General features: G+C 40.4%; 1 protein-coding gene across 1 annotated transcript in view; it reads left to right on the plus strand.

Moving 5' to 3' along the window:
• The first annotated feature begins 374 nt into the window (after window positions 1-374).
• Window positions 375-25,290, plus strand: part of LOC132846037 (glutamate receptor ionotropic, NMDA 2D) — a 71,000-nt gene continuing 46,084 nt past the window's right edge. The window contains exons 1-5 of the mRNA XM_060870549.1: window positions 375-487; window positions 17,142-17,488; window positions 18,486-18,692; window positions 19,685-19,951; window positions 24,616-24,944. Of these exons, the coding sequence (XP_060726532.1) occupies window positions 17,201-17,488; window positions 18,486-18,692; window positions 19,685-19,951; window positions 24,616-24,944 (1,091 nt within the window). The 5' untranslated portion in view covers window positions 375-487; window positions 17,142-17,200. The remainder of the gene's footprint in view (window positions 488-17,141; window positions 17,489-18,485; window positions 18,693-19,684; window positions 19,952-24,615; window positions 24,945-25,290) is intronic.

A 25,290-nucleotide genomic window follows, 5' to 3' on the forward strand; every position in this document is an offset into this window, starting at 1 on the left:
GGTTTCTAGTAAATATTTATATTGTTTTATGATACACGAAGGCGAACGGTGATGGTGAAGCAGTGAGAAAGGGGGAAAGAACGCCAGCCAACCGGTTAGTATTATTACTGCACGCCGCTAAGTTTAGCATTCAACACGTGTCGCTTGTGATGGAGAGAGAGAGAGAGAGAGAGAGAGAGAGAGAGAGAGAGAGAGAGGTTTGATGGTTGCTAGGTGACCGGGTGCATATACTGAATTTTAACAAAAGAGCTGGGAAAAGAGAGAGAGAGAGAGAGGGGAGAGAGGAGAGAGAGGAGAGGATAGGGGGAGCGAGAGAGAGGGAGAGAGTAAGTGAGCTCGCGAAAATTGAATCCATGTAGAATCTGTGTGTAGATGCATTTGCCGGGGGAGAACACGCCAAAAGGGATATAGCCCGAGGAAGATGATGTGAAGAGAACGGAGGGCCGAGAGGAGAGAGAGAGAGGGGGACAGGCGCGTGAAAACCGCAGTAAGTAGCCCACATCTGTAACAAACACAACGTCGCTCTGCGGGATGAGGTGTTTTTTAAGCGTCTTTGCGCGCGCTGGAAACGGGCGCACGGCGCGTCTTTGACGGACACTGTTGCGGTATTTGATGGGAATGCGCGTGCGGGTGCGGGAACACGTATGTCTGAAAGAGACGTGAGAGGTTGACTGGTGCGGGATGGAGTGGTGGAAGAGAGCCGGCTCGCGTGGGGCTTTGACCCTTATGTCATTGCCGTGCGCTCGCTCATAGGCCATAAGAACTATGACTTTTTTTTTTTTTTTTACACATCTCTCGTAGCACACACATGGGCATGCACCAGCCGCGCGCGCGCATGTTTGCAGCATGTTTGCAGGAGACACTGAGACAAGCAGAGACACTCAGTCTGTGAGCTCAATTGATGAATGCATGAAAGAAAACAGCATATGTATAACAATATCCATGGAATATTGAAGACTGTTTTAAAATTCTGCCTCTCTGGCCGTTTGAACATTAGCAGCAAGAGCAAGAGCAGAAGCAACAGCAGCACGCAGCCTTTGGTCGTAGTGCGCTGTCAGCCCGCATCTCTCCAGTCTCCAGTCGCGTAAACTGCGGCTTTATCAATTTCACGGAACGCAGCTGTCGATAAAGCTCTCACTTGTGCGCTGCACACAGCAGGGTTTCTAACACCAAGAAGAATTTGATATACTTACACTTGACCATAAATAATATACATCCAGACTGTTCAAGTGCATACAAATGTGATCATCTCCAGTGTCCATGGCTGCATGATTTGGATTGGAATTGCAGAACACTGAGCCAGATTCATTAGACTATATGTCCATGCTGATTAGTTGATAGGCCAACGTTTCTTCTTGTCACGTGATTTGAGAGAACCGCAGCAAGTGGATTAACTAAAATCATTGGAGTGAAGGCCTTCATCATTCTATCATCCTCAGTAACTTTGCATCTCTCCACTCCGAGCTTGGGTTATACAAAATGAAAATATTGATTTTTTTAAGGACATTTTTAATCAAAAGAAAACGAATGCTCAGTCTCTCAGCAGGCTTGACATACAACAGGTCTGTACTGTACTCAGCCACTTGTACTGTGGAGCCCTTGCAGTGGCCTCCTTTAGGAGATTAGTGTTACTGCAGAGTTTAATCATTCCACAATCCTAACCACTTCATCAACTCTATCAGATGTTGTATATTGATTGGAACTAAACTCTACACTTTGGAACTAAACTCTACACTGGCAGATATCCAGGAGGAGGTTTGTTTCCTCATCGGTGTATATAATGTCTATACACAGGTTAAAAAATTGTACGCTGGTTATAAGGTCTCAAAGCATGCCAATATAATTAGCATATATGGCCTTTGATCTAAAATATAATTTGCCAAGGAACTCTATATACTCTTCGGCAAGTGAACAAATCACTGTTGTTTGTTACATCTCACTCAAATACACCAGAAATAAATCTGTATTTGTTCTTTAAAAGCAAATCTTTTAAATAAAAGTAAGCGATACACACAGGCATTGCTGCATTAATATTATGCAGCTATTGCCGCTCATGTGTTGCCATCCGTGTCAATAGAGCGTCTCTCCGTCAGTCTCTCAGCTGTTTTTCCAGGAGCAAGAACAGAGAGAGTAAAAGGAGACAATGAGAGTGGTGTAGTGATGGTGTAGAATGTAAAAATGTAAAAATCGAATACACATATAATCAGGGAGATGTGGCAGTAGCATAGTGAGGTTCGGATGCAGTCTTATAGCTAGGGGAAGGGGGGAAGAGTGGATGGAGTAAATGGCAGGATGGAGAACAGTGTGAAAGAAATCAACAGTGGAGAAACAGAAAGAATGAGAGAGGAGTAAGCGAGAGGAAGATGAGGGAAAATGGGAAGCGGGGGGAAGAAGGGACAGCTGGAATTGAGTGTCTGAGGCCAAACATGGTTGGAGGGCTCAGATTGTGAGATGAGAGAAAGTGGATTCACTGTTTCTGTTTGTCTTTGCCTTCCTACCTTCTTTTCACCTCTCTTTTTTTAAATATTTTTTTTTACGGTCTGCCTTTTTTTCCTCTGTAATGCTTATCCTCCTTTATATCTATCTCCTTTATTCTCTCCTCTCCTATTCTTCCAGCACCTCACTGCCTGTCTCTTTCAATCCCCATCATATATCTATCTATCTATCTATCTATCTATCTATCTATCTATCTATCTATCTATCTATCTATCTATCTATCTATCTATCTATCAGTCTGTCTACTCAAGTCTGTGCACACTTTGATCGAATAACACTGCTAATATTTCCAGCCCACCCCAAACTCCATTGGCTTTCTTGTTTCCCTCCTTCTGTATCCCCTGTTCACTTAAATGTGACTAATTAAGGTAAAGCTCGTTAACACTGTACATCAATTAGTCTTTAACGAGATCAGAGACCAGTGTTTGAAGGAGATTACAGTGCTCCCTTCTCTGCCGGCTCCTGTGTGGTTTTGGTCAGGGCCGCAATGATAAACACGGTGCTAATTCACATTAGACCACGGACACACACACAAAACCCTAAGCACGTTTGCACAGTGACACTGTTTTTGGCAGTACATAGTATTCTTAGAGAGAAAGGCAGTGAGAAGAAAAGAGAAAATTGGGAGAGGAAATGTGTGGTGTCATTTGATGATGAATGGGATCTGAAAATGGAAACATAAAGTGTTAATTTAAAAATGAGCTGCAAATGTTTGCTTTGGGAGAGAGTGACACTTGACGGCATCCTGCTCTCCTCAGCCATGAGTTTCTACAGGAAGCCGTCTCTCCCCCATCTCCACGGTTACCGTAACCACGGATATTTCTGTCCATGTCCACTACGGTCATGTACGTACAGTAACCAGGGAAAACCCTCTTAGAGTCCCTTCGCTTCTAAAAACACTTTATGCGATTGAATCGGAAGGGATTTAATTAAAAACGAGCTCATCATTTCCTTACATTCCATCGAAACCTACAGCTGCAGGCTCTTTACACACGCCAATAACCACGGTGTGATTTAAATTGTATGAGTACACCTCTGTCTAATTAGATTAGTTGTCATGAGTGCATGTATTTGATTCGATGCAGATACAAGTTGTATGTTTAATGAACATTGCATTGCAGCCTAAAGGGGCCTTTATCATTTTTTTATTTATGGATTTGATTTCACTGACAGGTAAAGGCTAGACGTGAACATGACAGGCCCTGTGTTATGAGGTGTTTTCTTTCTTTCTTTCTTTCTTTCTTTCTTTCTTTCTTTCTTTCTTTCTTTCTTTCTTTCTTTCTTTCCTTTTTAACTCAAAAAAAAAAAAAAATAATAATAACCAGTATGCCTTAATAAGGACTAAGAAAAAAAAAAAGAACATTTATCTACATTTATGTAACAAAAAAAAAAATACTAGGCTGCTAGTTATGTATTTCAGATGTAAGCAATATGTATTTCATATGAGTCAATCTTTCAGAAGGAAGATATAGCATGCTTTAAACAAGTGCATCAGTACATGGGTCTTGCAGGATTCATCCAAAAAAAAAGCAACTCAATTGACATTCATTGCCATATAAGTGTTTTCATTCAGTCATGATTAGTAACTACCTGGTCAGCGTTGTAGGGGTTTAAATTACTAGCTACTAGTTAGTTTTTAATATGGGAAATGAAACCCAATTTTTTGTTTTAGGGAATACTGCGGGCAAGTGCATACACAAATGCTGACTGCACAAGCTGAACAAAATCATCCGCACATCAATAACTGAGACTAATTATGAACGCGATTTGTACAGATGAAGTTGAGGAATGGTCAGACCCAGCAATGACAAACCATGCTGACAGTGCTGGCATTTCTATTCGTTTCTTTTTTCTTTTTTTAATTTTTCCTATATTTTCTTTCCAATTTAGTTTTGCCTGTCCCCTGCTTGAGAACTCTCCCTTATCACATTGACAACTACAGTACCAACTGGGGAGGGTGGGGCAAACACGTGCTTTCTTCAAGACATGCAAAGCTAAATGGCACATTTTTTTTTTGCTGCTTATGCTGTGTTACAGGGCAGTAAAACGCCATCGGAGGAATATTCCGAATCTTCTGTGCTCAAGAGTATCTGCCTGGTTGGAACACTGTATTTTGAACATCTGTACATAATGGGGATCATCCATGAGAATGGGGAAAAATGTTATCTCGGTGATGTAAGACCCAATAATTGTTACTGCCAGGCTGGTTTGAGTATTTCTTTAAATTTTAATTTCCTTGGATTTTCATTTGCAACAGTTTTTAGGGTTTACTCAGAGTGGCACTATAGAGAAAAAAATCCAGACAGCACTGGTACTGCATATGGAAATGCCTTGTTGAGGATAGAGCTAAATAGCCAGGTAGATAGAGTTCATGCTGACATAAAGGCTACAGTAAAGCAGATATCCACTCTGTACATTTCTGTTGAGCAGAAAAGCATCTCAGAATGCATGACATATCGCAGATGAGCTACAGTACAACAACAGAAGACCACGTCATGTTCCACGTCTGTGAAAACCCGTTTGAGTGTTGTAGCTGATCTTGTGCATCCCTTCACGATCACAACTCACCATCTTCTAATGGTTACTTCCAGCATGATAAAGCACCATGTCACAAAGCAAAAATAATCTCAAACTGGTCTCATGAATATGATAATGCGTTCAGTGATCTTCAGTCACTTTCTCAGTAGAATCCAATACAACACCTTAGCGGTAGAACAGGAGCTTCACAGCATAAAATATATGCAGGAATTGTGTGATGTAGTTATGTCAACATGGACCAGAATCTCAAAGGAACGTTTCTAGCATCTTGTGGAATTCATGTCATGAAGAGTAGAGTCTGTTTCGAGAGGCTCGATAGATTTCTGCAAATGGCTAGTGTCTCCCTGATTGACAGAGGAGACAGTGTATACCTATTTATAACTAAGTATACGTATTTATACTCTTTATAAACACCTACACGCCTGTTCATTACTTCCATCATCCATGCTGTTTATCAGCCAATCATGTGACAGCTAGAGATTAGAGATAAGAGATTCAGTTGCCTCTGTGACTTTGACCATGGCTTGGATGTTGGCTCCAGATGGGCTTGTTTAAATATTTTAGAAGCTGCTGATCTTCTGGGATTTTCACACACACACACAACAGTCTCCAGAGTTTATACAGAATGGTGCAGGAAAAAAAAAGAATCCAGAGAGTGGCAGTTCTGGGGGTGGAAACGCTGTTGAAATGAAACATCAGAATAGAATGGGAAGACCTGTTGAGTTGACAGGATGTCTACAGTAACTCAAATAAACACTCACAGCCACGGTGAACAGTAAAGTGTCTCACATGGCACAAGTCAGACCCATGCATATGGTCTACAACAGAAGAAGAGCACATCGTCTCAGAGAAAAGTGAAGCTGCAGTGAGCACAGTTTCACCTTAACTGAACACGAAACTGAACTAGTCTTAGTGGATTAAGAAAATCCTTTATTGTTGAGCACTGATCAGGTCACGTTGTGCACTGATCTGGTCAAGCTTGTGAGTCTTGTCCTCAGTGAAAAGCTGTAGTCACTCACTCATCTTCTACCGCTTATCCGAACTACCTCGGGTCACGGGGAGCCTGTGACTATCTCAGGCATCATCGGGCAGCAAGGCAGGATACACCCTGGACGGAGTGCCAACCCATCGCAGGGCACACACACACACACACACACACACACACACACTCATTCACTCACGCAATCACACACTACGGACAATTTTCCAGAGATGCCAATCAACCTACCATGCATGTCTTTGGACCGGGGGAGGAAACCGGAGTACCCGGAGGAAACCCCCGAGGCACGGGGAGAACATGCAAACTCCACACACACAAGGCGGAGGTGGGAATTGAACCCCAAACCTTGGAGGTGTGAGGCGAACGTGCTAACCACTAAGTCACCGTGCCCCCCAAAAGCTGTAGTATGAGATTGAAAATGAATTTGCACCCAACATTTTTTAAACTAACTTTGCGACATTGCTATTGACGTCCAATAACTATAAATATTTAACTACTTGCATCCTGGAAATTGTGTGGGATTCCATTCTCTTGTTTGTACTTAAGCAGTTATACATAGTCATGGGTGAAAATGGTCCATTACCTCATTTTATGGTTTGTATGATTTAGTGGCTGTGTAAGTTAATAATAACGATACTACTACAAATAATGGAAGTTTAGGTTTAGCAGCTTAACTCATAAATGGACCCGAGTGGGAACATTTCTTACTGGAAAACTGAAGCCTTTAATGTGTTTCATGAATCTTCTTTATTCCATTGTTGTTGTTTTTTTGCCTAGTGATATTAATAGCTACTCTCCTTTATGTGCATACGCAGGACTTGTCACTTTCTTACATTCCCTTTCATCTGGCAGTTATGCTACACCTTTAACAATTCTTTTCAAATATGCAGATCAATTGTACACGTCTGGAAACCTGTGAGCCAGATTGCTCGCAAGAATGAATAACATAGCGAGGTTGGAGTGCAGGGTATTCAGTCTCCTGTGTGTCAGAATGTTAATCGCAGTTGTCAGAAATGCGCGTGTCGGACCAAAGGTTCCCGTGACGGTTTCCTTGTTATGATAATGACACCAGTGTGCGGACATTGACCTTTAATAATGACCGTGTCTGACAAAGTGTTGGATTTCCTTGGAGCACCATACTAACACAAACTAGGCTATATGTCATAAGCTTCGTTTGAGTGTGTGTTTGGAGTGTGTGTGACTCCACTACTACTACAGCATGTGTCTGTATCACACTAAATTGAAGTTCCTATACCTACAGTAGGTCTGTCACTTAATACATGTTGAAATTTGTCTGCTGAGTAAAGTTTATGCTGCCATTTTGTTCGTAGAGCTCCAGACTCGTGTGAAAGTCTGGGTGTTTACATATGCATGGTTTTGTGTACATGTACATCTAAATCATATATTACATGCTGATGGGAGCCTCCATCTGTTCATCTGTGCAGGTGTATTGGTATTTGTGGGTGCATGCCATGGAAGGTACAGGGTAAGATGACAGCTGTGTGTGTGTGTGTGTATGTGTGTTCAGGTATGCATGTGTGTGCTAGTGCCCATGAAGTGTGTGTCGACGTGCACAGTGTGAATCCAGTCTTGTTTTTTGCCACACGGTGTGCGTAAGGATTTGGCAGATGTGTGAAAGCATGAGTGTGTATGGATACATGACTGAATTTTGAGTAGTCGCTTTATACCAGTGGTCACCACTGATAATGTACAAAGAGGATCCGCAAATGGATCCAGTTTACTTGAGGGATTTCCCCAGACGTCCTGCTTCTTTGTGAAGTGTGTGTGGTGCGCCGAATACAAAAATACGCACAGGGTTTTGGTGCTTTGTGTGTTTTGACCCAAGGGGAAAATGTGTGTGTTTACCATATGCTCACGATCCATCTCCTCAGTTAATCCTAACATTCTTCTAAAGCTGTGGTGTACAGATGTGTTCGAAATCAGACATATGCTCTAAAGGTAATAAATGAAATATAGATTTCTATGTGATTATCAATGTCTTGAATTCCTTCTCTACAAAGTAAACGTTTCAAAATGGCCCAGAATAATGGAAAAGCTTCATTTAATAGAACATTAACCATAAAACATTTTCACTTGACTAGACCGTTGTCGGTGCATGATAAACATTTAAATATAGTCTGATTTCTGACTCCTCATCAAACCAAATTACTTTCTTGGGATTGGAAAGCTTACAAAGCATCGTGACTCTTCTAAAGGGACTCATTCCATAACTGTTAAACAAATATCTCCTAGCTATCTCCTTTTTTAAACACATATTATGCAGTTATACAAAAACAATACACACCTTCTGTTCATTCAGATTTGACCATTCAATTGTGCTTTGGAATAGCAGTAATTAACTAAGGATAATGTTTTTTTAATAGATAATACAAGCTCATCATCGCTCTAGGAAGTTCTGTTGTTCTGTTGTCATCTCTCAGGGTAAGAGGCAAGTATACTACAAGACTCTTCTCTGTTCTGGCACCAAGGTGGTGGAATGAACTTCCTCTAGAGGTCCAGACAGCTGAGTCACTGGCTATTTTCAAGCGGCGGTTGAAGACCTACTTATTCAGGGAACACTTCAACTAGCACTTCTTTCCCTATCTTTTGCATTTAAAAAAAAATAAACAAACAAACAAAAAAAAACACCTTTGACACTTTTTCATTGAAACTTTGAACAAATGTTTTAAACTCATGGTATCTTAAGTATGTAACTTAGCATTAATGTATTCAATGCTAGAGATTTAAGCACTTATGTACGTCGCTCTGGATAAGGGCATCTGCCAAATGCTGTAAATGTAAATGTAAATATATTGAGCCTCGATGTTCTGTAAATAACCCACAAGGAAGGGTTTCCAAACAAAGTATGCTCTTTAATGCCAAATGAGTCTATAAACCTTTATGTAGATGGAACCAGACTAATGCGGTTCAACATTTTAATGCAATATCACTATTTTATCACAAATTATGAATGAGATTTGATCAGAACTGGAGATAAACAGTATCGCAGCATTGCAAGGATTTAAGTGCTAACTCGTTTCTGTAGTTTCTGTTCTTTCTATTCCCTCAAAGTTTGAATACCACTGAGTCAAAACAACTGCAAATTCATTTCTAGCCACAGATGACCTGGAGCATATTGTTTAAATGATCTATCTCTTTGGATACTATATATATATATATATATATATATATATATATATATATATATATATATATATATATATATATATATATATATTTAAGCACTCTTCTTAACCTTATATATTTTAAAGAAAACATTTATGACTTTATTTTGTAAGCTTTTTGTTTGTAACTCGTTATCAGTCTGGACATCTAGATCTTTAACTGTTTAAGAATATGTAAGACTTTTTCTGTAAAGGCATGTTTCAATGTGTTTTATTCCTCTTATACTTTATTTTATATATACTTTTTATACTATATTTCATTTTTAATTCCACTTCATGTTACAGGACATCTGCAAGACAAGTTATTTCTTCTTACTCACGTTAGAGAGCCAGGAATATTCGCTTCTTCTCATCAGCTTCTGTATTTTTCTCTCAAATGCAGCTTGATATGTTTCCACGATACTGAAAAGCCTTGTGTCTGAGAAAGGTACAGCTACAGATACAGCTAGAAAAAGCACATTAAAATAAACCTGTTGCTTTGCAACTGGAACTACTGTCTGTGACTTTAAAGGAAACGATTTAACATCTACAGAGTCAGGAATTCAACAATACTATGCTATAATATTCAGTTATTCATCTTAAACCACATTAGTCAGTCATTGTTCTAAATGATTCTGTAACTTATAGGAAAGGTGTGAAGCTTGAAGAGTGAGAGATGTAAGTCTGGATAAAGAAATTGATCCCAAGAGGGGATTAAATGGGTTAAAATGTGTTTATACTACAGACCGACCCGCTCCTGCAGCATGCAGTACCGACCTGTGAACTTGCAAGCCGGACCAGCTGCGTTCATTTTTGCCCACAAGCTCAGCACATAGTCTAGCACCCAGCACCTACTGCCAAATAGCTGCGTAGTGCAGATCTGCCCCGTCGAAGCTTCTACAGAGCCAACTACCCGCTAATAGAGGTGTTCGGGAAGCCATTCATCATCGCTGCGCTTCTGAAAAGCAGCCAGCTTTGTAAGAATGGAGTAGAAAATGGGACGCAGCCATGGATGTTTGTGAATGGGGCTAAGCAGAGGTGGATATGCAGCTGGCAATAGTGAAATACGCTACAGTGAAATTTGTGCTGTAATTGGAGGTCAAATGAAAAGACTCTATACCTTTAAATGGAACAGAATGGTGATTAGATCAAACCAAATAGAAAAGTAAATTAAAGAAAATTAAATTAGAGTCAATGGATGGCTTAGGAGAGTGAAGGGAGAAGAGGTTTTTTTTTTTAATGGAGGTTTGCAAATTTTTTTTTTTTATTTATGTGAGTGGAAAACTTGATATTTTTAAAGGTTTTGTGCTTTTCCTAATGAGACTATTTTAATATGTTTTTGTAAATGGGTCAAAGCAACCAGTTGGATTAGATGGACTCTGTGAGACACAGAGAGACAGGAACAGCATGTTAAGATTCTGGCCTTTACTGTACATTTGTTCACTCAAGTAGCTTTTAGAGTTAGTGCTAAAGAGACAGATGAGAAAAGAAAAACAGAGCAAAGAGACTCTTTGTAAATGGGTTGAGCATGAAGTGTCCTCAACTCTGCTAGCGAATATAATCTGAAGAAGATGATGAAATGAGAGTGACGAAATTTTTATATTTTGACCCTAAAACAAAGCAGCTATGATTCTTAGTATAGTTCATCATTGTTTGTTTCAAAAAAGTTGCACAAAATGAAATGTTTTTCCCACGTAAATAAAGGTAAGTTTAAAAAAAAAAAAGTAATACCTAAAATAAAAACAGGGCTGCAGGTTGGTTTAATTGAGTAACTTACTGTATTTTGCTCTGCAGTACTTTCATGCAAATTCATACATTTCCAGAAAAATGTAATCAAAACCAGAAGCTCTGATAAAAATCCGTTCAGTCTTTGTTACTCGCTTCTGATCCCACTGGACAGAGCGTGATTAATTTGACTTTGATCCAGAACCATTTAATGGCATGGTGCAGTATGCAAACATCTTAGAATAATAATTCCATCGTGCACCTCACATACGCTTTAAAATCAGCCTGGAAACCTAGTTCTTAAAGAAACAAGCAAACATCAGCCTAATCACTACGGTGTAATAAGGTCCGAGCGAATGAAAGGATTTCTGAGGTAGTTTACTTCCTCATATCAAATTCTGTCACATCTGTTAATTTCATAGTTATTCAATGTCATTCATTCATTCATCTTCTACCGCTTATCCGAACTACCTCGGGTCACGGGGAGCCTGTGCCTATCTCAGGCGTCATCGGGCATCAAGGCAGGATACACCCTGGACGGAGTGCCAACCCATCACAGGGCACACACACACACACACACACTCATTCACTCACACAATCACACAATCACACACTAGGGACAATTTTCCAGAGATGCCAATCAACCTACCATGCATGTCTTTGGACCGGAGGAGGAAACCGGAGTACCCGGAGGAAACCCCCAAGGCACGGGGAGAACATGCAAACTCCACACACACAAGGTGGAGGCGGGAATCGAACCCCAACCCTGGAGGTGTGAGGCGAACGTGCTAACCACTAAGCCACCGTGACCCCCTTATTCAATGTCTTCAATCTAAATTTCTTAGAAGAATCTTTTAAGTGTCACGATAATAGGTTACAGCTCCATAATTGCACCGAAATGTACTGATGTCAAATGTATGAATTTCATTATTTTATCCAATGGCTGTTGAGTAATTCAGTAATCTTTCAGAGCTCAGAGAGGGAAAAAAGCAGTACGAATATAAGAGGCATTTATTAGTAAGGCTCCAGGACCAGTTCACTGTGCTAGCGAGTGAAGCAAGTGTCTGGGTAAGAGCACTACAGACGAAAGGAGGGAGACCGTATATTCATCCCTGTTACACCACTGCAATTATGTAATTCACTGGAGGTGATAAGATTACAACCGAGAGCTGTGTATACAGTATACGGGCTGGCTTGCCAAAGCGTATTTGCTTTTAATATTTAAATGTCTCATGTTACCTCTGTTGGCTGTTGTGTGAGGGCTGCCTCTTAATGATCGTTACTGAAATGCACTCGGAAGCACATCTGCACTAAGCTGGACGGTGCTTCTTACTGAATAATGTATGAATGAATGATTTTGAAGTGTCTTACATAGTCTTAGCCTTTGCTGAAACCACACATGAGAAGTGGTCTCTGAGATACTATGACAACAGACATCAGTGGCGAGGTGATTTTACACCGTGAAAAGAAGTAAAAAAAAAAGAAAAAAAGGAAGCAATAATATAGCTTTGGCTTTGTTGCTAAGATTACAGCTCCTGCTTTGTGCGCTGTGCTGTAATTGAAGTTCACTCCAGCTCTGCATCATGCTAGTCCCCTTATATTTCTGATAATAGATTGAACAGTGTATAAATAGTGCATGCAAGTTTCATGTACAGCGGGGCAGAACAATGATTTTTCTTTAACGCTGTCTGAGCACATAATTGATGGCATGGTCGTTTGTCAGATGAAGTAGTCGAGATGAGGCGGTCATCAGGGTGTGGGCGCGATGCTTTATGACAGGTGTTTACACCCGCACAGTGGGGAGAAACACAAGTACTGCTGCACCCTGGCAGTCGTGTGCTGCTGAAGATCCGCTCGTGCTGCCAGCCATAACGAGCACCAGGCGAATCAAGATCCAGACGGCCTGAGTGTGTTTGATTGTGTGTGTGCGCTTTCAGGTGTTTTACATTTGCATAATGCACATCAGCTTGAGTCTGTACAGTATGCATGAGATTATGAGTGTGTGTGTGTGTGTGTGTGTGTGTGTGCATGAGTGCCTGTGCGTCTGTATAAGCTCATGCATGCATAATGTGTTTGTACAAGTGTATGTGTGTGTGTGTTTGTGTGTGTGTGTTTGTGTGTGTGTGTTTGTGTGTGTGTGTGTGTGTGTGTGTGTGTGTGTGTGTGTGTGTGTGTGTGTGTGTGTGAGCCATATTTCTGCACTGGACTGTGATATATACACACCACTTCAAAAATCAGTGTGATCCATCCAGGCTATGTGTGTTTCACTGAATACTGAATATGATCAAAGTAAGAAGCAATTAGCTCCAAACTAGCCATGGAAAATGAATCAGAATTCAGGGTGTTATATTGCAGCGCTGGCTGGCTGTGGGTGGCTTCAAGCATCATGCAGCAATATGAAAGCATGCATTATTGATCATATTGTACAAATAATGATGTGGACTTTCTAACCTTTATTGCTGGGACTATCATGCTATGCAGCGCTTTAGATTTCTGTGGAGTTTTGCCATTTAACAACTACGACAACAACAAATTGTCCAGGTATTGAGGCCTTAATCTTTGTTAGGGATCTAACTATAATAGGATGCAGCTTGGAAACTGTTAGATAATTGTATCATAAATGCCACGAATGGGTCCTGAATGACAATGATGTAGAATGACATTGGAAAGTGTCACAAGCCACATTACATGATTAGAATTGATATTATGTTGGTCATTCACCAAGAGTGGAAATGACACAGAACAAATGAACACAAGCTATTTAACTTCCTATATGGCCTGTTGTTCAGAAATGTAGAGGGGACTCCTCATAAGGATGTAATGCAGAATATGATCATTAAAGGTCTAAAATGGCCTTACATTTGCACGTACTTTGTCACCTACTGTATATATTTTTTTATTGCCAGCAACAAGTCTGTATATGTTACTGAGCTGAATTAAAAAACTAAAAATCTGATACTCTGCATACGTAGCCTGAAGTATGTCTGATATCATCTGTACACTTCTTTCCACCGGTCACAAGTATCCGTACCTTGTACAGTAGGTGGCAATTTGAGTGGCTATTCATACTTATACTATGAATAAGTGATCTTTAAATAAGTTATAGTCTCTTGATGAAAAATGGTGTCCCGACATAAAAAGAAATATTTTTTTATTCTTAAAGTTTTGTTTGAAACAGTGTTGGATAAATGAGACATCCATTCATATTTGCCAACCGTTTGGTTTCTGATTATTTCTGCTTTGTGAGGTTGATTTTGGTTTGAATTTCCTTTCAGTTCAATCAGTTCAACGTTTTGTGATACAAATGTACAGTATGCATTGCTCAGGGGAACATCAAAGTTGAACACACAACAAACACTCGTTTAATATTTAAACACGTAACATTTACTATTTAAATTGCTTTAATATTACCCTATTGCTCATTCGTGATATTATTTCTATTAAACATCAAAATAGAGAAAAATTCATTTAGAACTCATCAATGACTGAGTGTTACATGGTGGTTGGTGCCACTTGCCCTAGTTAGAGTTTTTCAGAACCTGCTGATGTTCTGGGATTTTAGTGATTTTTAAACAAAAACAACTAAAAAAAAACAATAACGAACAACATTTTAGCATACAGAACTACCTTGTTGATAAGAAAGGTCTAAAGAGAATGGTCCGATTGGTTTTAGCTGAATGGAAGGTGATGGTGAATCAATCAATCAATCAATCAATCATCAATTACTCATTATTTACAACTGTGGTAAGCAGAAAAGCATCTTTACATGCACAAAGCATCGAACTTTCAGGTGGATAGACAGCAGCAGCAGAAGGCCATATCACGGTCCACTCTGGTCAGCCATGAACGGGTATCTGGGGCTACTGAGGGCACAGACTCCTTGAAAGTGCACAGTTGTAGATTGTAAAAAAGGCCAGACAACATGTTTCAGTCTGCACTTGTCCAGTTTCAGTTAGTCTGGATCCACGATAGCCTCAGATTCCTGTTCTTGGCTAACAGGACTAGAACCTGTTGTGGTTTTCTGCAGTTGAAGTCAGTCCACCTTCAGTTTCATTGGCATGGTTGTACAGATTAACTGTAGAAATCCTCTGTTAACTCAAACCAGCTCCCCTGTTATCAACAAAGCTTTTCCACCTATAGAAATAGCACTCTTTTTTTCCCCCAGGGTTACTCACATTTTTCTCTTTTCAGATGATTGAACTGAAGCTCTTGAGCATTGCTTTACATGTTGCACTGATTGGATAACTGTGTGAATGGGCAGGTATTCATATTAAAATGGTCAGCATTTGTGTATGGGTAATGTACAGTAGTCACAGTATTGAGCTTTTTGGAAGTCCATCAGTACATGTATTAACCTGTTTTTACTGGAGGTCAAGAAATGTACACGTTTCTTGATGAAGAGTTACTGCCACATGCTTCTGTTTGTTACACATTTATATCGCTGTATATCTGATTCATTTTCTTAGTGACTAACCAAAAGGAAAATTCAATTCAAATTTCAGTTCAAATTTATTTGTATTAGTGTTTTTAACAATGGACATTGTCTCCAAGCAGCTTTACTGAACATAAGAAACATAATATAAAAAGTAGATATATTTAGTATAATATATACTTAATATATTAGACTTGTATTTAAATGTGTTTGTATTTATCCCCAATGAACAAGCCTGAGGTGACTGGGGTGACTGTGGCAAGGAAAAACTCCCTTAGAGGGAAAAGGAAGAAACCTTGAGAAGAACCAGACTCCCATCAGGGATCCCATTCTTATTTGGGGGACACTGGAGGGTGTGATTATAAATATACAGTCTGACAATTGTGTATTGATGAGGAGGTTGTTGTCCTCAAAGACCACATGTAGTTGGCAATACTTCTTGTCCGAACACTTCAAGAAGCAGAGTCCAACTGGAGCTACAATTCATTCCCAAAACCAATTTTTAATTTATTTATTTATTCATATATTTATTTGTTTGTTTGTTTGTTTGTTTATTTATTTATGCTGGAAAGATAATTCTAAAAACTCTGAGATAATTTATAAAAAAATCACTTTTATTATTTTTTATTATACATTGATTATAATACAGTACTTCTAAAACGATTCTTTCAAAATATAAGTAAAGGAAACTTCATTTTAATTCTATTTCTCTTTATGATTACTTACACGGGTTGAAATTTCATTACATTTGAGTTCTCTGACATCACTCACGTTTACTGTAGAAGGCGTCAGTGCTATTTTAAAGGGAAATGGTGTATCTACAGTTTTTTAAAGTACCATTTACCAACTGCTCGATGTGTCTCTTCAACCCGCACCAACCAGCCTCGTATTGCCAGTCACAAACTGCCTAGCCAAAAACTATAGGATTGCTAGTTTGTGTAAGCCAAACATGTTCATTTTTTCTCTAAAGTCATTTCCTCAAAGAAATCAGTAGGTTTAAGCTGAAAAAGAGAGCAAGCAAAGCAAGCAGTGATACAGAGAATACAGAAAATTTGTGGGAATGTTATTTTACTGAGCTCAGTGACCCCAAATGATTGCATTTATACCAAAAGTCATGAGAAACAGAAAGGAAGAGTGTGAAGTGTAGGATAAAACCAAGAGCGGGGGGTGGATGCTGGGCTCAAATTTCAGCACTTTATTTAAATTCAAAACTGATTTGTTAGAGAGTGTGTGTGTATATTTGTGCATACGTATTTGTTTATGAGTCTGTAATATTAACTCCATTTCTTTCTATAAATCAGGTTGCATGTTGTGTAAGTGTGCCACTGAATGTGTGTGTGTGTGTGTGTGTGTGTGTGTGTGTGTGTGTGTGTGTGCAAATATACACGTATTAATATTATTTTAATTAATATTATTTGTTTGCCATAATAACCACAGGTATAATCTATCTGCTACATGCACACAAACACACACATGCACACACATTCATCTCCTTCCAGCACAGCTATATCTGTCTATCAATTTTGGTCTCTTTCTCCATTTCTATTTTTTCCACAGTATTGCTCTATTTCATCCAGTGGCCTGAATAAAAAAGTTAATTTAGCTTTTTTTTTTTTTTTTTATTATTATTCTGGATTATCTTGTACGCACGTTTATCTTGTACGCACACCTCTTTTTTGTTTGTTTTCATACCCAGTCTTTCTGGCTCTTCACCAACCCTTTGGCTGCTAGATCTGACTCTAATCATTTTTTTCTCTCTCCATTTTGCTATTTCTCTCTTTCTTAGGCATTCTCTATTTGCGCCCCCTGCTGCTCCGCTTCTCCTGCCCTCTTTTTTTTGTTGCCATGGTCACAGTACCTGCCCTGCCTCTCCTGTTGGCCCTGGTGGAATGGGTAGGGCCAGCTGTCTCCTCCCCTCACCTCTTGCTCCGCCCCCGAGAGCGTGAGCGAGACCAGGTGGCACCGATGCACTTCAACATTGCAGTGATCCACGCAGGCTCCGTGGCTCAGGACGAGGCGGGAGTGACAGCGGCCGGAGGCAGGGTCCTGTATCCAGGCTTTGGCCGAGTGCACAGCAGCTTCGGAGAGAGTGTTGTCACCAAGTGGGGCTATGTTAATGTCATCTGGCTTCAGGTGGGCTAGGACCTGAAATAGTTTTCTATTATGTGAACAGAAGTACAGTCTCAGCCCAATTTGGAGTTCAGTTGAAAGTTTGAATGTGAATTTGAACAAGGATTTTAATAAAGTTTTCTTTATTGTAGTCAAATTGAAAAAGTTGACCATTTGACATAATGAGGTGTATTGGATCAAATGGTTTCAGATCACAGTGTATACACAGCAGTACATATGTTACTGTATTGCTGTACTGTACTGATATCAGACTCGTTCTGTATGTGCATTAGCTTCCATAATATGCTAATATAGTATAGTTAATATAGGATCGAATAATTATAGTACTGAATATATCGTCGCTGTCAGGCGGAATCCTCGTATCTCCAAAACCGTTATTTTTCAGGAAATTAAAAAAATGCCGTACCGTATCTGCAGTGCACAGGGTTTAGTCCGCGTTGCAGTGGATTGTCTTGCGCTCAATTCCTGTCCTCAGACGAGCACCAGAACTAGCGGGGGTCAAGATTTTTTTTTCTTTGAGCCCAGTGTTTTGAAGACATTTACCTCAGAAGACGTGTTGATTCGTTGCGACTCTTATTAAGGAGAAATATGCCGCGAAGCTCTCCCGCGGAGTGAGGAAGAGGTGGACAGTTGAAGTGTCCAAAGGAGTTATGAGATTTGCACTCAAGCTATTTTCAAGACTTTAGATTGGTTAATAACTTGTAAAAATAACAGACCCACGTGGGGACTGACCAATAGCATCGATATGTGAAAAAATATGAATTTGACCAAATTTGGACATACGAGGTTTCCGCCCGACAGCGACGATATGCAATATCTTTCACTATGCCACTTTATGACTGCACACACTGTTTACTTTTTTTGCACTATGTCTGGTTAGGAGTGTTCTAATATATCGTAAGAAATTGCTTACGAACTCTTTATGCACATAATAATACAAATTGAAACTTGCAAGGTGAATTTAACTATGTACATTAATCTGAAACTGATCTGTTTGCAGGTAAATGACAGTAGTCCCAGGAGCCTTCTCTCCCAACTGTGTGACCTACTGGCATCCAGACCTGTGCAGGGGCTGGTGTACGAGGATGAGAGACCCCTCCCACTGGCTTCGGGCCCACTGTCCCCCATGCTGGAATTCGTCTCGGCCCAGACTGGCCTTCCTATTGTGGCTGTCGGAGGGGGAGCAGGACTGGGCAGAGTGCCACAGGTATGACGAGGGTTATTACTCTAATGGCTAAGAATGTGCTCACAGCAGAATGAAATGATGGGGCTCGCTCCCTAGAGGCTATTTGGATTTTGAAATGAAAATCAACTTCACACAACTCATTGGCTTGAATGAAGTCTTTGTAAATTGAAGTAATCTGGCGAATTGGCTACAGCCACCAATAGTTTGACTGACTTGCTGAACCCTTGCTGTAACATTTAAATGTCTGATGTGGGACTATTTGGCATCGTGTCCGTTGTCGAAAATAAAAACAGTCCCAATAATGATATTGCAAGAGTGACATTGCTTAAAAGCTGATGATATTTGATGGCTGTTGTCTTTTGCATGTGCTAGACCAGCGGAAAAAGATCAATGTTAGATTCGGGTGTGAAGAAACATGTAGAGCTACAATTGTCTATTAGGCTATTTGTCTACAGAGCCACGGAAAATACAATGTGGGACATGCGCTCTCTCATTCTTCTCATCTTAACTACGTTTAAAAACAATCCATACGACTTCTTTAACTTATATTTGAAAAGAATTTTTATTCTTACAAAATATGTATTTTAAAATGATTTAATCTGGAGAAATAGCAAGTTGTAAGGTTTTCCTAACACAGGCCCTGCATGTCACCAGAAATGATATTTAAATCTGTGGGAGATTTGCCCAGCAGCCATTTGAAACCCATTCACAGTTACATTCCCCTTGTTGCTACCTCTCCTTGCTGCAGTGGACTCCTATTTCCGAAACACTTGATGAGAAATTCAATTTCCATGATGATGCAAACTGAAAATGAAGAGACCGTAGTCATGGGAAATGTAGTTCCCCCCTTAATTACTCTGCCAGAGGCTCTATCACCCTGGAGTTAATTGTAGTTAGTGTTATGTAAGAAACACTGTATAAGAAATTCAGTCCCCATGATGCCTTATAGAGGGAATGAATAGAGTGAAGACATGGAAAAGAGTTAGTCATTTTCTCATTTCATCATATTGCAGGAGAGCGGCTCTATCTTCCTGCAGTTTAGCACCTCTACTGCTCTCCAATTAGAAGTGATCTTTGAGGTGCTCGAGGAGTACGATTGGACAGCATTTTCTGTGGTTTCCACACGTCACCATGGCTACCAAGACTTCCTGTCTATGGTCGAAGGTTTGACAGATGGCTCCTTTATTGGCTGGGAGAAGAAGAGTGTGGTGATGCTGAATTTAACCGATGACCCAGGCGGAGTTCGCACACGCAGACTGCTGAAGGAGAACGAGGCGCAGGTAAGAATAAGTGAGAGACATGTTTCCTTCCATTACTTTCTTTCTCACTCACACAGCAGCTAATTCTCCCCCTCTTTATAATATTTTTCCTGTCATTTTGTGACAGTCTATCTATCTATCTGTCTATTCCCCTGTCTCTTTTTCTACTCTGTTTCATTACTTTTCTCCTGTGTCTATTTCTCTTCTACATAGCCTCATCTCGAATTGTGTCTCCTTCTGACCTGGTATCTCTGCTGCCCTTCTCCCATTCTCTGAATCCCGGTCTCTCTAATTCCTTTCTTCTTCATCCTTCATCATTATTGGTTTCCATCAGCCATGCTTCCTGGTTTTGCCCTTTTCCTCTCTGACCTCTCTCTGTCCTTCCTGAGTGCACTCTCTTTCATTTTCTATTTTTCCCCCAATTGTGACCATGGGTTGTTATTGTGTGTCTGTGTGTGTGTATGGTGTGTGAGAGATGTGTGTGTGTGTGTGTGTGTTGTGGGGGGGGTTGCTCACAGGGTTGTTATTGTACTGTGTGGGTCCTGGTACACTGGTGTCAGTGTTAATATAGCTCTGAGCTAGTGGCTCTGCAGCCCAGTGCCTTGTGCATTAGCCTCAGCCAGACCTGCCCGATTTCTTTGGCAGACAGGAGCAGCCAGTGGTCCTCCTCAATTACAGCCATGTGTGTCCTGAACTCACGATTAGACACGCACACACAGTATACATCTGCACAGATATAGACAAGCGAACTAGAGTGTTAAGGATTATAATAGATGCACTTTCCACAGTCTCGAATGCATACCAGCTGCATAACAAGTCTGTATTATACATAAAAAGAATGTATACAAAAGTAGACTTTCTTCCTTTTCGTTATGATTACATGGGTCTGTCTCTGGCTACTTCACTTAGTCCTTATAACTCCAAAACCAATAAAAGATTAACAGTTCAGAATCTTAACTCCTCATTCAATCTCTCCTCCTGTCTCCTCTCTTCTTTCTACAGTCTTTCTGTTGTTCCACTTCTAATCACTCTCCATGGCATTAACTTACTGCCAGAAATTGAGCTCGCCAGAGCTTAATATATTATCAGATTTCCTTCTGCTTTCACACAGACTTCCTTTGCGTGCATGTCCACACTACAGTCTATATCCGTCGCACACTTTGTACACATCCAGTATTGCACACACTCGAACTCATTATGCTCTCGTGTGAGTGTGTCCTGCTGGCATTCGGAACGAGGGCATGCATGTTCAAATCCATTTAGCTTGTTTGCGAGCCTTTTTTACATTTAATTAATTAAATAAAAAAATACAATTAAAAAATAGAAAAATAGAATAGACTTAGAAATAGAAGTAAAATAGAAATAGAATTTACTCACACTCATTCATCTTCTACCGCTTATCCAAACCACCTCGGGTCACGGGGAGCCTGTGCCTATCTCAGGCGTCATTGGGCATCAAGGCAGGATACACCCTGGATGGAGTGCCAACCCATCACAGGGCACACACACACTCTCATTCACTCACGCAATCACACACTACGAACAACTTTCCAGAGATGCCAATCAACCTACCATGCATGTCTTTGGACCGGGGGAGGAAACCGGAGTACCCGGAGGAAACCCCCGAGGCACGGGGAGAACATGCAAACTCCACACACACAAGGTGGAGGTGGGAATCGAACCCCCAACCCTGGAGGTGTGAGGCGAACATGCTAACCACTAAGCCACCGTGCCCCCTAAATAGAATTTAAATAGACTTAAAAAAAAAAAAAAAAGTCTGCAATCAGAATGCGTTCTGGGTAATTACTAAGAAAAAAGTTGTTACTCCCTTACGCTTGCATTAGTAGATTAAGCATCTCAATCTTAAAAGATTAGTTTAATTTGCTGAGAAATTTCTAGTGCTTTTAAACAGAACCTGTTAAGTTCTTATTTCTTGCCATGGAAAAAAAGAACACACTGTTCAGGTGAGTAAAGTGAGGAGATGACTGCTGCTTGTGACAGGGAAATTCTGATACGCAGGATACGCAGGATACGCTAATAAACGTTTAACTTGTCAGATTGTGTATATCACAAGAGTTGACCATTTTCCTGGAAATCTCTTGTAAAGCTTAATTAAGCAAGGAACTATTAAACCCACTCGGTTCCTGGAGGTGATAAATACATGAATCTTATCATTAACATGAATTGGTCTCCCTCCTCTTTATATTCTGAGTCCGTGGGTGTCTGAGACATACTGGGAAGTTCATTTTCCTAAAGTTCACCCTGTCGTTCAGTGATCACTCTTTCAGCTCTAGCCTTTTACTTTCCTTTTCACTTTTTTTGTGTGCCATTACACATTTTAATTACTGACCTGCTGATGATTCTTTTTACTCTGTGTGTACTTTTCAGTGAAGAAAACTTTGATTTGTATTTTTGTTTTTTTAAATCCGTCATAGTTCATAACACCTAGTATTACTTTTCATCTTGGGCGACTTTTAAACTCAAACACTTTCTGGTATTTTTAAACTCATCAGAATGGTAATTGGGGGGCATGGTGGCTTAGTGGTTAGCACGTTCGTCTCACACCTCCAGGGTTGGGGGTTCGATTCCCACCTCCGCCTTGTGTGTGTGGAGTTTGCATGTTCTCCCCGTGCCTCAGGGGTTTCCTCCGGGTACTCCGGTTTCCTCCCCCGGTCCAAAGATATGCATTGATTGGCATCTCTGGAAAATTGTCCGTAGTGTGTGATTGCGTGAGTGAATGAGAGTGTGTGTGTGTGTGTGCCCTGCGATGGGTTGGCACTCCGTCCAGGGTGTATCCTGCCTTGATGCCCGATGACGCCTGAGATAGGCACAGGCTCCCCGTGACCCGAGGTAGTTCGGATAAGCGGTAGAAAATGAGTGAGTGAATGAGAATGGTAATTGGATAATTAATGTGTAACCAGTCATGTTTACTGAGAGCAGCAAAATACTATAATTACCTAGTAGTATAGTATGTAGGACAATAAAGATTATAGCAAAATAGCATAGTTATTGTTTCATTATCCTATTTTTTATTTTCAAATATGTATAATGCAATGGTGATTATTTGTGCAAGCTGGAATCTTACCATACGTCCCATACCCTTGACAACACATTAGCTTACTGTTAATCTCTCAAGTTATCTTGATAGTACATTTGCAAAAAGGTTAGAATAGTTATTCAGTGTGTTGACTGGTGGAATACATTATTTACGTTTGTATAAGACTGAGCATTAGTAAGATTGTTAAAGTTACAGCTGTAATCAGATCTCTGCTGGGAATGCCCTAATCAACACCTGGATGCTGCCATGCTGTCTAGACATGGTCTCTTATAGAGTTGCTATTCTAAGAAAGAAACGAGTATTTAACACTTACATGTGGTACCTCAGTAGTGTCAGCAAATCAAAACTACATGCAAATTATCTTGACATGCCAATCAACCTGATATGGGTTTGGCCTTGTGTAATCAATATGGTAGTTATGTGTCATTTGTAAACGTGCCGGCTCTTTAATGAACGTCTTTTATATAAAGAGCCAGCTGCGTATATACGAGCCAGCGATGGCGTTACTCTTGCAATGTAATTCAATCAAACTGCTTCCATGGAAACGTCTTTTCAACATCTATCCGATTGTGTGTATAAGGGCAGCATGACAGGAGGAGAAAGAGCCGCTGCACTGCCGTTTGTGGAAGATGTACAGTACTTCATAGGGAAACGTGTGTTACAGGTTGATTTCAGTTATCAGAATGAATGCAAATGAATCTGCTTAATGAAGTACAAACTGACAGGCAGGATAACATTAATGCAGGGATGCAAACTGTATTTTTCAGGGCATGTTTATAGTCGGAATTAATTGTTTTCTGATTTAGCAATTATTTACATCAATTCTTAAAGTATTGTTATTTTATTCATTGGACAGCAGAGTAAGATTTCATGGACCAATTTCAGTCATAATTAAGCAAAGAAGAACATTTTTAGAGCATGATTAAAAATGGCAATGAGGCATTAGGGAGCTAAAAGAGTTGGCTGTTATTGGTGAGCTATGCTGAGTGATGTGACTCACTGAAAACAGCTGGAATTCCCATCTCTTCTGTCTGGTTTATTTTGTCAACCAGTCAGAATGCCAGGAGTGATGACTATTTCATTTCTGAAGCTCGTAACCCATGAGAACATCCATATAAAATTTAGCGTTGAGGCTAAGCACTCTTGTGTGAGATCAGGATATGTTCGAAAGCACTTGTATTTTTTTATATGAAAGCTCTGTTGATAACTGGTAACTATGCTAGAGAATCTATTATCTGGATGAAACTGTTATGCTTTGGAAATATGGCAGTAAAGTAATGACATATTCCTCTTATTCCCCACTGGGTCTGTTTTGATTCTCACCATCTTTCTCCCCAGGCACATGCCACCCCCTTTTATGGGCATAATTATTCGTGAGCTGTGACACATGTATGCAAATATCTTCACCCAGCGTTGTTCTTCTTCTCTCATGTTCTGTCTGCTTTTTAAGTCTTTTCTAATTTCCCGAAATCTCTGACCTATTTCTGATCTTCTGTCCTTCCACCACAAATGATCTCTTCCTCACTTCGCTTTGTCTCTGTATTCAATCTGAGTCTCGGTGTATTGACCTCTATGCTCTAACTATTTCTAAATCGCTTACGCTCTTTCTCTTTTCCTCTTCCCCCAGGTCCGACTGCTGTACTGCTCCCAGGAGGAGGCTGAGCAGGTGTTTCACGCAGCGTGGGCTGCTGGGCAGGCTGGTGCATCTCATATGTGGTTTGCTGTCGGCCCGGCGCTGTCTGAGTTGGGTGTGAATGGCCTGCCCAGCCGCCTTTTTGCCGTGAAGCCTCAGGGCTGGAGAGATGAACCACGCAAGCGTATTGCCCGGGGTGTTTCTGTCCTTATTCATGGAGCCATGGCCCTGCGCCAAGACTACGGTGCTACCAGTGGGCCGCACTTTGTCACAAACTGCCAGACAGATGGCAACAGAACTCAGAGGATTCGAGGAAGAATGAAGTAAGGAATAGTTCTGGAAATTACTGATAATTTGAATTTAAGAATGAGCAGTAATTAATAACATTCAGCCAATAGGCTCATATGGCTAACAGTGCATGGTATTTACTCAGATTTCTGGAATTTGTGCCATACATTGCTGGCTTGGTTGCTGTTTTTTGACTGAATTATCCATGTAATCTAAACCAATCTGTTCATCTCTCTCTCTCTCTCTCTCTCTCTCTCTCTCTCTCTCTCTCTCTCTCTCTCTCTCTCTCTCTCTCTCTCTCTCTCTCTCTCTCTCTCTTTACAGATTGTCTGTAAAATTTTACATTATCAAAGCTTTCCTTGAGTAGGCAAATTACTTCCT

The sequence above is a fragment of the Tachysurus vachellii genome, chromosome 5 (assembly GCF_030014155.1).
Source record: "Tachysurus vachellii isolate PV-2020 chromosome 5, HZAU_Pvac_v1, whole genome shotgun sequence".
NCBI classification, from domain to species: domain Eukaryota; kingdom Metazoa; phylum Chordata; class Actinopteri; order Siluriformes; family Bagridae; genus Tachysurus; species Tachysurus vachellii.